Source organism: Anopheles maculipalpis, chromosome 2RL, assembly GCF_943734695.1.
Source record: "Anopheles maculipalpis chromosome 2RL, idAnoMacuDA_375_x, whole genome shotgun sequence".
Taxonomy (NCBI): Eukaryota; Metazoa; Arthropoda; class Insecta; order Diptera; family Culicidae; genus Anopheles; species Anopheles maculipalpis.
Window position 1 is genome coordinate 22,058,928 of NC_064871.1, and position 14,605 is coordinate 22,073,532.

Below are 14,605 nucleotides of genomic sequence, written 5' to 3' on the forward strand. Positions count from 1 at the left end.
GGTAAAGGGAAATAGTATTGACAATTAGTTCCTTAGATCCATTGACTTGTGATTCACTCCCCCCCGGGAAATTCCATGCATTCCTTTCCCATTCCTCACTTCTGTCTGCTGCATTACTACATTCTAAGCATAATTAATTTTCCTGTAAGGGAATATATAATCGTACAAGTAAAGTAAGTTTTCATCTGGTATTTAGAGATCAGAAATAGGGATCGTGTGTCTATAAAATTTAATTAAAATTTAAATTACATTTTAATTCGAATGAGTAAACGATTCTATTATTCTATTATTCTATATTGATCTATTAACAAAATCTCATGAGTCTCTATCGCACATTTTTTCAGATGCAAAAAAAGGGTAAAGATTTCTTAATTATCTACTCGAACGCTCATAGTTGATGGTGATAGTTTAAGACAATCGCTCATTAGTGAGGTACTTATAGGTGACCGCAATTTTGAAGTCAGCACCGAAAACAGCATAAAGACTAAGTTGCGCGCTAGAATGCTGGCGGCCAGCCATTCTACAGCCTGAGGAAACATCTCACCTCAAACCAAACCTGTCGCGACGGTCGAAGCTGGGACTGTCTCGTACGTTTATATTCCCAGCACTGACATACGCCTCTGAGACATGGACCCTGTCCAAAACAGACGAAGCCCTCTTAGCCGCGTTCGAGAGGAAGATGCTCCGGAGGATGGTAGGCCCCGTATGTGTGGAAGGACAATGGAGGAGCCGCTACAACGACGAGCTGTACGAACTGTATGACGAACTCACCGTCGTGCAGCAATTTAGGCTCGCCAGGCTCCGATGGGCTGGCCATGTTATGCGGATGGCACCGAACGACCCAGCTCAGAAAGTCCTTTTAGGTCGTCCACACGGACAGAGGAGGCATGGTAGGCCCAGATTGAGGTGGGAGGATGGCATGGAATCATCCGCCATCAAGGCCGGGATAACGGATCGGCGGACGACGGTGCAGGACTGGAAGCGGTTCCGGATTCTGCTGCGGCACGCCAAAACCGCAAAGCGGGTGTAGCGGCTTATAAGTACTAAGTAATTAAGAAAGTTTAAAACAAAATTTAAATTAAATAAATTGATACATTTAATAGTGAAAGAATTTAATTTTTCTTAGAACCAATGCCAATAACCAACCAAAATGGTTTATTTTTTTTCGTAGGTGCTGACTATTGAAGAACATTTAAGTTCAACCATATCACACAACACAAAAAAGAATGCAACAAGATGTTTTAATCATTGTTTGAGATTGAAACGTTTAACATTTTATCAAATCTCATTAATCTTAATTCAGTACCAAAAGTATACTACATCAAACAAACAGACAACCAACACTAAATTAGTCATTCCTCTTTTCTGTGTAAGCAAAAATTTGTGTGTGTGCTTTTGAACGTAATTAACCATCCAACTTTATCATCTCCTTTGAAATAAACGTCCTTCATGTCTGCAGAAGGAAAACAAAACTTTTGCATCTTCTTCGCTTTGCAGTCAATCAATCTGCTGCTGCTGGTCTGCCTACCATGATAAACTACCAGGCGACTCCACCATTTGCAAGGCGTGCGCGGGTTCGGTTGTTTTATGCTCATGATAAATAAGGATCATTAGTGTCTCCCGCTCCACAAACAATCAAGTGCAAAACTCACGACACTTCTCACCTTCTACCGGTAACATAAATAACACAACAGACAAAAAAGACCTCACGCATCATAGATCAGTTAAAGAACGCGCGACCGGTGTAGGTGCAGACAAGTTTTCCAATTGTTTGCCAACTGCCTGCATGTTTGTAGCTGTCGTGTTACCAATTTTAATTCAAAATTCGTTCCTATATCTCGCACGTTCTGGCTGGCACATTTCTCGCTGTGCATCATTAATTTATTCTTACGCTTAAAGTTGAACGCAAACAAAAAAACAAACCCAACCAACAATTGAAACGGTCGGTGCTTGTAAAGGAAGGTTAAACAAAAAGTATGACGATGAATGGGAATGAGCATGGCCGCGGAACGCACGCAAAGCAAGCACGGGAAGGGAAGAGTTGGAAATTGTTATTTCTTGCGCTAGTTGCTTCCGGTTTATTTAACCTTTCTCATTCGCTGTGGCAAAATGAGGGAAAGAAGCTGTCACAAAATTCATGACAAACCCAAAAACAAACACAAATTTAAAGCATCGACGACAATGCGCGTGTACCGCGACGGGGTGGGCTTGATGACGAAAAAAGTGCTTCTTTGGGGGGAGAGAGAGAAAACAAGAAAAAAAAAACTCGCTGCCACACGAAACATTAGGACAACTTTTAATGAGTTTCTCCGGAACATGGCAAAACGAGCGAAAGGAAGCGGGGTAGAATGTGTCCGTAAGCAAAGGACTAAACGAGGACCACATCCCACACCTTCATTTATTCTTATTTTCCCGCGGTTAAAGGACGTCATTTTAAGGAAAACAATTGATTTCATTTTTTACCCTTAATCCACCCCGCCACGGTGACAACGGTGACACTGTCCCCTTGCGTAATGATGGATCGTTGATGAACGGAACAGGGGCGGAATGGAGCTAGGTGGCAAAGGAAAGCTTTTTTTGGGGACAATCTATTTGCTACAGCAACTGTGAAAAGAAAATGTTAAACAAAAAAAAACGAAAGGTCAGTTGCTACCGCGGCCCTGTGGCCCAAAAATTGATCCAAAAAAAAAGCACAAATTGAAGTTTCCGTTTCGAAAGTTAATTGCGCGGGTTTTGCCTGTTTCGGCTCAGCTTATTTCTTCATTTGATGCACAGAACTTTTGAGGTACCTTTGGTGCGTTTTACAACCTTCGATTTCTGATGCTTGTGAGGTTCGGCATTTAGAAGCGGCAAGCAGGTACGTACGTACGGCACCGGTAAACCTATAGCGCCTCGGTGCCTTATTCCGCTGCTTATGACTGTGCGTCGTGATGATGATCATAAATCTTGTATTCCTCTCGCTCTCTTCTCGAAAAGTTCGCTTTCTTTGGCAACTTTTGTCGGGGGAAGATTCGTTTCGCCCGAACGAAGCACCCGACCGCAGGAGCACCATTGAATGGCGACCGGAAACATAAAACAAACACGATTGCGATTAGATATCGGTGACAGGCGGGTAAGGACGATAAATTCAAACGCTCCGTTGACTGCGCATTGTCACACGGGCGGTTGTGATCCATTGTTTTAGGCAGCGAACACAGACAACGAGACACCCGGTCGCTAAACAGTCTGCCAGAATGGTTTCGGTGGTGCCGTTCCGTTAGTTGATCCGTGTGCTGTCATGCGTCAGACCGTGGCTTCGAATTCGGCTCGTGAAAGGACACCCGGCGGGAGAAAAGATTACGCGTTCGAAAGCTTTCTTTCGTTTGCTCCTGCACTACACTTCGCTAATACATTTCAACCACTTCCAGTTCCAGCCGTTTAGGATACAGGAGACAGGAGGTGGCAGCATTTCCTTTGCTACAAATAGAGTGAAAACAAGATTTATGAGCTCCTTGCTCTCAACTTCAAAGCCCATTTAGGCGTTTAGTCTCGAACGGCGTCGCGGCGCATGGTAAAAGAGGTAAGGTCGTAAGAGGAGCAACGCTGCCACAAGCCCGTTACAATGTCCAAACTCTTAAAAGGGTGTCAAAAGGATCAGGACGAAAACAAAACGTGCTGTAAAAGGCGTCACCGTAGCCGCTTATTTCCGATTCACCACACGGATCCTCTGCACAGGAGACACATCGGTACGGGGCGCGAAAAAAGACTCCCAGCCTTGGTGGTACGTGGTGCGTTGCCGGGCGGCTAATTTTTCCATCCACGGGCGCCTCAACTGGTGGCATATTGACTTAGGGCAATCTGATGGAAGCTGACATTTTCACTTTCGCCTGTGTTTGCAGCACACCAGACAGAAGATGCTGAACGAAACATGTGTTCTTTGGTTCGTTTCGTAGTGCGAAAGCGTCACACTTCGTACTCAGCACCCTTTTTTTGGAAAAGTTGGAGAAACAACGCGTGTGATACAAAACACGGCGAGGACAGTTGACGGTCAGGCCGTTTAACTAATCTTTTTATTACACTTTTAGATCTTGTTTATAGCGCACCGGTGAAACGTGAGCTGGATTGGGAAGGAGATGCTTCCGTGTGTAATTCCGTGTAATTTACACCTACTTTCACCACTCGCCCAGGTCCACCAAACGAAGTGCTCGAGTGGCTGTTGTATTCGTGGAAAATGTGTATATTGCAGCAATTACCGGGCCGCTTATGTTTTTTTGTTTTCGGACGGTGATACGAAGACAGGGCACAATTCATCAATTAAACTAATAGCATTATATTGTTCTGGGAAAAGCGGTCTTTTGCGAATACTCAATCTACCAATTAGAATTGTTTTTATTTCCTTCAACATTATTATTATTTTTCAATACTCGAGTTGAACGGTCATTAGCAAAATGTTACTAAAAACAATCAGAAAAAAGCAAACCTTTCAATCGGTATGCTGACCGTAAACGTCTACTAGCGAACAAAATGACGCCTTCTCACTTCGATGAATCCATTTTAATTTCCCCGGGTGAATCGCCTGTACTAACACAGCGCTGTGCACTTGTATCAATCCTACGTAGCGCTAAGTGATTAATGTATTTTGCAGCAACCAATGGATTCCCCTTGTTGAAGTAATGCAAAAACACTGACACTTAATGAGATTGCTGCTGGTTTCATGATTAATCTTCTCCAAGGAAATGAAATCTGACAAGGTTTCGCTCTCGTTGGCATCAGGCAATGTTTAATGTAAATTAATTCGCAAAAGTTGTAGTTGATTTGTTTATAAAATTTCTGTAATTTGTAACACTTTACTGTACACTTAAAGAGTTTCTGTTGTTTGACAGCGTTTAAAAAATGATGTGCCGAGACTGAGATGTGGGGAGCACGGGGATGCAGTCAATGTAGAAGATTGAGATAAGAATCAACATTTCCACTTTAAGCCTCTGAAATAGAACATTGACGTACGCTATCAGGATCGTAGCATAATGAGATAAAGCAATGAGAGAGTTGAGGCGAATACGGTATAACAGGCAGATTGAAATAGTCTTCTTCCAGGCTTAACGACCTCTAAGGTCACGCCGGCCATCGAATGGAAACTGTTAAAAACTTGAAAGAGAAAATAAGAACACAATTAAAGTTCGAGTAACGAAATTAATTTTTTCAATGTTTAAACCGTTAAATACGTGTGATTTTCTCAATAATGGTTAAACTATTACTCTGCGTTGAAAGCTCATGTACTTATGAGCTTTTTCGAGCTTTCATGAAAGTTTCGATTTAGTTCCAAGGTCGATGTAATATAATAAATAATTTTCCTTTCATCAATTCCATTTAAAACATAGAGATCGTATTTTTTATCTCTTAACTTCTATTTTTTTATTTATATTTGCCATTCTGCAAGCTCTTTTTCGACGTATTTTTCTCTCGTAACTCTTCTCTTCGTAAAACAGATTCAAAAAACCATATAAAGCTTGAATGCTTCTTTAAAATAAAACCTACACTGATTCTTGCATATTATATAGTTTGTTCTTCATATCTTATTCTTCTTCGTTTAGATTACAGTAACCATTACTTAACTTATTGGAATTGATGAGAATTGAGCCCCGGTACTACGATTTGAAGACCGGCAACCACCCTTCATCACCATCGGTTCTTCATATATTAGTCCAGTCCTTCTTTATAGCAGCGATTCTTTTGAATGCTGTAGATGTTACCGTCCTACGCGCTTCGATTCCCCTGTATGTTTCCTCCGTTCGCTGCCTCCAATATTCATACCAATATTCGTCCCATTTGTTCGACTACACCCTCTCCTTATCCTCCTTCCGCTCTCCTTTGTTTTTCTCCTTATCTTTTCCCCTCCTCTCGTCACCTTAGGTTAGTTGGGTGAATTTATTTCACATTAAATCAATCAAAAATTTAGGTGATATATCACGGAAAATGCATTTGATTATACAAAAAGTATGTTCGTCGCTTAATATGCAACTGCAGGCATTTTTGGTCATTGAAACGTAGGTTAAATTCCCTTTCATTAAAGCTCTTAAGCCCACCACAGAATGAACAATCTCAATCAAAGTTTAACGGTGTTTGAATAATGTATAATCTATTCAAGCAAGTAGTACCTTAATGGGACAATGCGGCGTAGAGCCGTCATACTAAATTAAATAAATAGTACCTTAATGGAAAAAAAATATAAACTTACGAGAAAACAAATCTTCAAACATTTTTCCAGCATTTTATTGTGAGAAAAATCAAACATTTTTCCCGGTTTATCACAACGCTTCAATAAAAAAAGTGTGTTTTTCTTTTCAGTTGGTAAATTTGATGGGATTGTTAGTGTCCCTTGGAACTAGATGGATCATAATTTTGATGCCTTCTCCCTGCGATGCCACCCGGAAAGCTTCATGCACGTCCTGCAGCTCGAAGTGATGTGAAACTAATGGCTTCACATCGACGTACCCGCTGGCAACGATTTCTAGGGCAGCTGGATAACTGAAAAAGGGGGAAAACAAACGCACACATTAACAATCAATGGTAATGAAAAAAACAAGTCTCTAAGGAACCTGATATACATACTCGTGATTATAACGCATGGCAGTGGTGATTTCGATTTCCCGCGAGATGGCATCCACCATCGGCAGCTGTACGTCTTTGTTGCCGAGTCCGACTAAACAGATGCGGCCTGCGTTTCTGGTAGCCATGATCGATATACGCATTCCTGGCTGCGAACCGGAACACTCCAACACTCGATCAGCTGGACCACCCAGTATCTCGTGTATCCGTTTGACGAGTTCCTCCTCCGTGTCCCCCTTCCGAATACCAATCACACCGGTAACGCCAAGCTTTTTCGCGATATCTAGCCGATGTTTCGCATGCTCCAGGTCCAGAATCACTGTTCTGGTAGCTCCCATCGCTTTAGCAGCAATCAAACACACCAGCCCGATCGGCCCGGCACCGAAGATGATCACTTTGTGCCCCAGTCCGATCTGAGCCCGACGTCCAGCATAAACGGCGACGGCCAACGGTTCCAGCAGGGCACCTTCCTCCATCGTAACGTGATCCGGCAGTTTGAAGCAACAGTCGGCATACTGCGCGTAGTAGTTCGAGCAGTTACCATCATGCTTCTGCGTCGTACAATGTTTCCCATCCAGACAGATGTTGTACTTGCCCACTTTGCACAGATCACATGTACGACAACCGGCCGCCGGTTCAATCGCAACCCTATCTCCCACCTTTAGATGCGTCACCGAGCTTCCCACCTTGCGCACCACACCGGCCGATTCGTGACCAAGCACAATCGGCTTGATAAGCCGCTGTGCCCCGAAACCACCATCCTTCAGGAAGTGAATGTCCGTACCGCAAATGCCACAACTATCAACCTCCACCACTACCTCGTTAAACGCTGGCTCGGGAATGGGACGTTCGTCCAGCCGAAGATCATTCGGACCGTAAACGGTGGCGGCTAGATTTTTGTTCGGTGCCATCGTTAACTGTTCAAAACACTCTTTGCCACCCGGGTCCGGTTAAATGGATCGACCTAGCGTAATAGAACTAAACGCGTGCGATGAGGTACGGTCGCTTTTATAGAGATGGCCTACAGTCTGTGAGCATGTTTGTGTCAACATCCAACGTTGGCGTCGTACAGCGCGCGCGTAATCAAACAAGTTTACGATCACGTTGCGATAAAGGTAACCAATATGCCCGTTCAATGGACGGCATTATCACAGACATATGTTCGGCACCAAGCTTCTTAATACCAGTGATATATAACAGATTGATAATTACTTCCAGCCAGGCACCCCAGTTACGTAGATATCGTTTGCGCTTTTATTTATAGACTCATTCGCTTTTACTGCTCAGTTAACAAATTTCTTCGGATTATTGGTGTCCCGCGGTGTAAGATGCACCATCACCTTCATTCCTTCGCCGGAAGCTGCCACGCGGAATGCTTCGTTTACGTCCTTCAAGTCAAAGTGATGCGAAACCAGCGGCTTCACATCGACGTACCCACTCGATACGATTTCTAAGGCTGCCGGATAGCTGGTATTGGAGTAATAAGATACACAGTTAGAGCTACACACATATCTTCAACCGACTCAACTCTACTCACTCATGGTTGTACCGCATAACGGTTATGATTTGAATTTCGCGAGAAATTGCATCCACCATCGGCAGCTGGACCTCCTCATTTCCCAACCCGACCAAACACACGATACCGGCATTCCGTGTCGCCTTGATGGAGATCCTCATCCCCGACTGGCACCCGGTACACTCCAGCACTCGATCAGCCGGTCCACCCAACACCTGCTGAATCCTTGCCACGATGTCCTCCTCTTTGTCCGATGGTCCGATCGGTATTACTGCCGTGGCACCAAGCTTTTTGGCCAAATCCAACCGCTTGCTGGCCTTTGCCAAATCCAGCACCACCGTTCTGGTAGCTCCCATCGCTTTCGCTACGATCAGTGAAATTAACCCGATCGGCCCGGCACCGAAAATGATCACACTGTTCCCCAACCGAATGTCGGCCCGCCGTCCAGCATACACACCGACGGCCAACGGTTCCAGCAGGGCACCTTCCTCCATCGTAACATGGTCCGGTAACTTAAAGCAGCAGTCGGCATAGTGTGCGAAATAGTTGGAACAATTGCCATCGTGGTTCTTCGTCGGACAATGTTTCCCGGTCAGGCAGATGTTGTACTTGCCCACCTTGCACAGATCGCACGTACGGCAGCCGGCCGCCGGCTCGATCGCTACCCGATCACCCACCTTCAGATGCGTTACCGCGCTGCCCACCTTGCGCACTACACCGGCCGACTCGTGACCAAGCACCAGCGGGCGGATAAGCTTTTGATCTCCGAAACCACCCTCCCGCAGGAAGTGAACGTCCGTACCGCAGATGCCACAGCTATCCACCTCGAGTACTACCTCGTTGAAGGCCGGTTCGGGTATCGCGATCGCCACCAGCCGTAGATCGTTCCGGCCGTAACAAACGGCAGCCATATTCTGTTGCGGAGGAGCCATGTTTTCGATAGTACGTATACGTGCACCGTTACTGATGGTGTGAAGAGTTAGGAAACGACCTTTTATAGTACACCTCTGTCCGTAAAACCGTGTCCTCTATTTGCTTTCATCAAATGAGCGGGTCGAGGGTCATTTGAGTTTTGCAAATATTTGCATAATAACGCGACCGGCTGTCGAATGGTGCATCAATCGTACGTGATAGAGGGAATACTTATTGCCGGTAGATTGTAGGGAAGTAAGTATTTGCACCCGAAACTCCACTGTACTGTACTTGACTTAATAACCATTTGGAAAAAGAAGACTCATATTGCTTTATCATTTTGTTGTTACTCTAAATACCTCGCAGCAACATTCTGCGGCAATTATGAGATGATCCACGAGCGAGAAAAAAAACCTTTTTTTGTCATAAACCCTAACCACACTAAGCGTTATCGTAATTTCAATGGACTTTTTAATGTGAGCATTGTTTTTGTTTTGTTCCTTCAGTGGTGTGCGTAGATTCGCTAACTTTTATGATGCTTCAGAGGTTATCTAATCGGTTGTGTACATTGAACTACATTACCCGATTGACAGCACCCCCCACAACGGAGACGCTGTCGATACGTCAGCATTGATGGGGTGAGCCATGCCTCCTCGCCCTGGCTGATAATATTACTTTCAGCATCATCTCAAACTACATGACCGGTTCTAACTGGTGCCCAAACGTTGGTGCCGTGCGCCAACTCGGCAGCCTATACTGCGCCAGATTAGCAAGGCAGATGGGTTGAAACCAACGGGCCAATCAAATTACCCTCAATGATTCTTCATTCGCATACAAATATGTGAAACAATTGTCCGTCCGTCCCACCAACGCTTGTAGTGCGATCATTCATGTGTCATAATAGATCGCCCTCGACTATCATTAGCATCGCGAAAACCACTCCGGAAGGATGGACGAGTGCATCGACGAGGAACCGTAAGCAGTAGGTCAGGGATGCACAAATAAACCATTAAATGCGTACGCTTTGAAGCTGACAGCATCTTACTATCAGCGAACGACGGAACGTGATGCGGAACTGCAAGGCCTGGAATTCTTGCAGTCACGTTGATTTGATAGACATACGATCGAGTAGGGTAAATACTATAAACATTTATTGACTCTACATACACTCTCACGCTACGTCCTGTAAATTACGTCGAATCTTAGTCCGGTCCTGGTATTACACCTTCCTCTGGGGATTATTCATGTTTCTTGGCTGACAGTGGATCATCACCTTGATCGCTCCATCCAGTCCGTACCGTGCAGTTTTGAACGCTTGTTCCGATTCGGTCAGATCGTAATGATGTGTGATGAGTTTTAGCGCATCGATCGTACCATTTGCGACCATGGCCAGTGCTGCAGGGTAGCAGTTTGCATAGCGAAATGCCGTTCGGATGTCGATCTCGCGTACCAACGCCGTCGTTATTGGGATGCGCTGCATTATTGCTCCGATCCCGACAAGGGTCACCACACCGCCCGGCACAGTAGCTGCGATGGCTAGCTGTACGCACGCTTCCGCCCCAGTACACTCGATACTAATGTCTGGGGCAGTACCAAGCAACAGATGGATCCGCTTCACCATATCCTCCTGCGCGTCATGTCCACTGACAGCCAAGGTCGCATCAGCGCCCAGAGTTTTCGCCAGCTCGAGCTTACTCTCCATCAGATCGATGACGCACACCTTGGCCGCTCCCATCGCTTTAGCCACCAGCATCGTAACGAGCCCAATTGGTCCAGCACCCAGCACCAGCACCTTACTGCCAATGCTGACTCCACCCCGCCGACAGCAGTGAACGGCAACAGCGAGCGGTTCCAACAGTGCGCCTTCTTCCATCGTTACATTCGGGGGCAGCTTAAAGCAGCAATCGGCAGCATGCGTGTAAAAGTTGCACAAATTCCCGTGCCCTGTCGTCGCACAGTAAATGCCCTCCGGACAGAGATTGTACCGACCGGCCTTACACTGTCGACAGGTACGACAGCCAATTGCTGGTTCTATCGCGACACGATCACCCACCTTCAAATTCGTCACAGTGCGTCCAACTTCCCTCACCACGCCGGACGATTCGTGGCCAAGCACCAGCTTATCCTTTAGCTTATAATCGCCGAAACCACCGTGCGAGATGTAGTGCACATCCGAGCCACAAATTCCTACACAATCCATCTCGATCAGTACCTCATGATCACGGGGTCGAGGGATAGGGATTGCTTCCTGCCAAGTAAAATATTTTGAATGCGTCAAGCTGTAACACTTTGCACACAACACTACAACCACTCACCACACGGAAATCTTCAACGCCATACACCACACCGGCCAAATTTTTATCCTTCCGCTGCGCCATCTCGTGCCCTGTGCAGTTCGTAGCTCACGTTAATACTTACTGAAACATCCGGATCATCCGGCAGCGGTTTATGTATTGCGCCAACTGATGCAGGCTGGCCGCTTGGTCCATCGCACAAGCAGTAATCAATGAACACTACACCATGATGCTGAACACTGCACCATGAAATGGACTAAAGGCCAGTCACGTGAAAAGCTAATCACCATCACAAGGCCCCTTCTTGGATGGCACACATGTTCTCAGCAGTGCAGATTAATCATCTCACTGTAGCGTTCATCAATCGAATTGCATTTTTATTAAACCGATTTTATCAACTCCGGGACAGTACAATAGGAGCTTAATTATTGTTGAAAGAGTAGTGAACCGTCCCGTACCAGGGTTCAAATCTCATCCGAACCGATCCCTTTCATAATGAGGACTGACTATCGATCTACAGGTGGTATTAATAAGTCTAGTCATCCATTCAATGACGCGGTGGGACGACGGGCATCCCTAGTCTCGCTAATGTCGGAGAGTAAAACATTTTTCTTGGACTAGCCAAGAGAAGTATTTATCCGCGAACTTCCGCGGAGTTCAACCAGCTAAATATTTGGATTCTCTCTAACTCTTCGCAAGGAGCGCGGAATAACTACTTTCGTAAGATTTTTCCGAATCTCATGGCTGACCAGGCACCCCCGGTTTAGCTCAGGTCGGAGGGGTTAACTTTTTTTTTTTCTTGGAAACACAAGATGAAGTATTCATCCGTGGACCGAGTTAGCCAGCCACGATTTCTCCTAATTCTTCCGACGGCGGCGACGAAGCACTATTACTGGAGTACGGGACCGACACCCGTAGGGCAGGTAAAGGCTTCCGACTGCTTCCGAATCTGCAAGAGATCCTTTAAAAAGATTTACACAGGACGCCTCGTGTTAAATGCAACAATGGTACCGGTCTTCACACACCAGAACCTAGGATTAAATCTCTTCTGACTGACTATCCAAATATGTGGTTATCAGCAATTCTAGTAAGCCATTTAACGATCGGCGTGACCTACTAGGTCGTGATGGCAAGAAAAGGAAGAAGAACATGTGATCATCTGTAGTAACAGCAGATGGTTTATGGTTCTAAATTTGAGACGATGAGACTTATATTTATTTTCTGTCAATTTTCATTCATAATTCAGACAATTTCATTCAACTAAACTATAAAAAACAACTTTGTTAGGCTTAGCTTAGGTTATACATGAAGGATTGAGGTAGGATTTGAAACCGGTCCTTTCGTGTAGGATTCTGGGGCCGCTATCATAATTCATACTGAGCCGTCTATATTTGCTTTTTCAAATTTTATTCATAATTTGATAAGTTCAACCTTTCCTACATGATTGGCAAGTGTACAAGAAGAAAGTAACATTAAAAATCCATACACGAATTAAGTTTCGGGCGATCGATAAACTGCTGCTTTATATGACCATGGCCTAAGGATGTCAACAAACTCAAGCTATGATGTAAACAAACTGGCCAACCAGTGCTCGCTGTGCCTTCCTTTGCAATAGTTGATGTAATTCGTGTTCCTTTTCGAATAATTCTAGTCATTAGCAGTAAGAAAAAAGATATAAAGTCACATTTGTTCAAAAAGTGGTTTGGGCATTCTTGGAACATCGGTAAAGGGAAGGTTCTCTCTATCATTCTAGGCATATTTGCTGCCTGGTACACAACCTCAAGGTGATACCGGTAATCGTCCTCTGCAAGCTGCTCGACTGAGAGTGCCGTGAACAAAACAGCAGCAGGCCACCCTCCGTATAAATAAACCGCGGTCAAACAAGAGCACTATCGGCAGCCCACTCAATAAAACAACGGTCTATCGCTATCCCCCCTGGGGAGATAAAGCTGGGTGACTCGCTTGGTTCGATTTCAGTCGCATTTTAAAGTCGGAAGGAGCAGGAGCACCGTTATCGAAGAAACTCGTAACATTTCGTAATGGCCAGCAAAACTGACAACCTGACTGCCGTACTGTACGGTATTGAGGATCTACGTCTAGAGCAGCGTCCAATTCCAGTGCCCAAAGATGACGGTAATGATTATTGAATTTCTTCTACAATTAAGTTACATATTGTAATTATTTCACCTTTTATTTTTAGAGGTTCTGCTGGAGATGGATGTCGTAGGCATCTGTGGCTCGGATGTGCACTACCTGGTACGGGGTCGCATCGGAGATTTTATCGTGAAAAAACCCATGGTCATAGGCCACGAAGCTTCGGGTGTTGTGACCAAGGTAGGGTCCAAGGTGAAGCACCTGCAAGTGGGTGATCGTGTTGCGATCGAACCAGGTTACGGTTGTCGTACGTGTGAATACTGCAAGAGTGGTGCGTACAATCTCTGTGCTGATATGATATTCTGTGCCACACCTCCATATGATGGCAATCTCACCAGGTACTTTGCTCATCCGGCCGACTTTTGCTATAAACTTCCGGACCACGTCACCATGGAGGAGGGAGCCCTACTGGAACCACTCTCAGTCGGTGTGCATGCTTGTCGCCGTGCAAACGTTGGGCTAGGTTCGCAGGTTTTGATTCTCGGCGCGGGGCCAATCGGGCTGGTAACGCTCATAGTGGCCAAATCGATGGGTGCTGGTAAAGTGCTCGTTACCGATCTGCTTCAAAATCGGCTGGATGTAGCAAAGGAGCTGGGTGCGGATGAAACGCTCGTCATACCGAAGGATGCGTCCGAGGACGAGCTGGTAAAGAAAATTCATGAGCTTATGGGTGGAGCGCCAGATAAAACGATCGATTGCAGTGGTGCGGAAGCAACGGCTAGACTAACGATCCTTGCCACCAAGGCTGGTGGGGTTGGTGTAATGGTGGGCATGGGTGCTCCTGAGGTGAAGTTACCGCTGGTAAACGCGCTTGCACGCGAAGTAGATATCCGGGGCGTGTTCCGGTATTGTAACGAGTAAGTAGGAGTAACGTTATTCGTGCTTCGATGGGAGAAAAACATGTCGGCTTTACTCTTGTTATGTATTACAGCTACCCGGTGGCGTTAAGTCTAGTGGCTAGCGGTAAAGTGAACGTAAAGCGGCTTATCACCCATCATTTTAACATTGAAGAAACGGCCAAAGCGTTCCATACGACGCGCCACGGAGTGGATGGTGCAATAAAGGTAATGATCCATGTACAACCAAAAGATAAAAATAATCCGAAATAGATAAGTACGTACGATAGAACGTAATAAAGCAAAGG

General features: G+C 45.4%; 5 protein-coding genes across 7 annotated transcripts in view; 1 reads left to right on the forward strand and 4 right to left on the reverse strand.

Annotated features, from left to right (window-relative positions):
* Positions 1–14,596, forward strand: part of LOC126558402 (sorbitol dehydrogenase-like) — a 286,926-nt gene extending 272,330 nt beyond the window's left edge. The window contains exons 1-3 of one of the 2 annotated variants that reach the window (XM_050214414.1): positions 13,347–13,440; positions 13,508–14,318; positions 14,393–14,596. In XM_050214414.1, the coding sequence (XP_050070371.1) occupies positions 13,347–13,440; positions 13,508–14,318; positions 14,393–14,570 (1,083 nt within the window). In that variant the 3' untranslated portion in view covers positions 14,571–14,596. Of the gene's footprint in view, positions 1–13,346; positions 13,441–13,507; positions 14,319–14,392 lie in introns of those variants that run through there. The other variant, XM_050214415.1, reaches the window with a different exon arrangement.
* The window catches only part of LOC126557604 (protein arginine N-methyltransferase 1), a 724,795-nt gene that overhangs the window by 125,145 nt on the left and 585,045 nt on the right, over positions 1–14,605 (reverse strand). The window lies entirely within an intron of this gene.
* The window catches only part of LOC126558443 (phosphate carrier protein, mitochondrial-like), a 92,794-nt gene that overhangs the window by 70,510 nt on the left and 7,679 nt on the right, over positions 1–14,605 (reverse strand). The gene's annotated exons all lie outside the window — the stretch shown is intronic.
* On the reverse strand, positions 6,321–9,043 carry LOC126558377 (sorbitol dehydrogenase-like). 2 transcript variants are annotated; one of them, XM_050214387.1, is made up of 3 exons: positions 8,779–9,043; positions 6,589–7,244; positions 6,321–6,504 (listed from the first exon to the last, which is right to left on the reverse strand). In XM_050214387.1, exons 1-3 carry the CDS (start codon positions 9,031–9,033, stop codon positions 6,321–6,323), a joined length of 1,095 nt encoding a protein of 364 aa, XP_050070344.1. In that variant the 5' UTR covers positions 9,034–9,043. The 2 variants fall into 2 exon arrangements, with proteins under 2 accessions (XP_050070344.1, XP_050070343.1); XM_050214386.1 differs by lacking the exons at positions 6,321–6,504; positions 6,589–7,244 and adding an exon at positions 7,863–8,052 and having other exon boundaries at positions 8,123–9,043.
* LOC126558384 (sorbitol dehydrogenase-like) lies at positions 10,229–11,391 on the reverse strand. The gene is made up of 2 exons (XM_050214394.1): positions 11,329–11,391; positions 10,229–11,261 (listed from the first exon to the last, which is right to left on the reverse strand). The coding sequence occupies exons 1-2, from the start codon at positions 11,389–11,391 to the stop codon at positions 10,233–10,235; spliced, it is 1,092 nt and encodes a 363-aa protein (XP_050070351.1). The 3' UTR covers positions 10,229–10,232.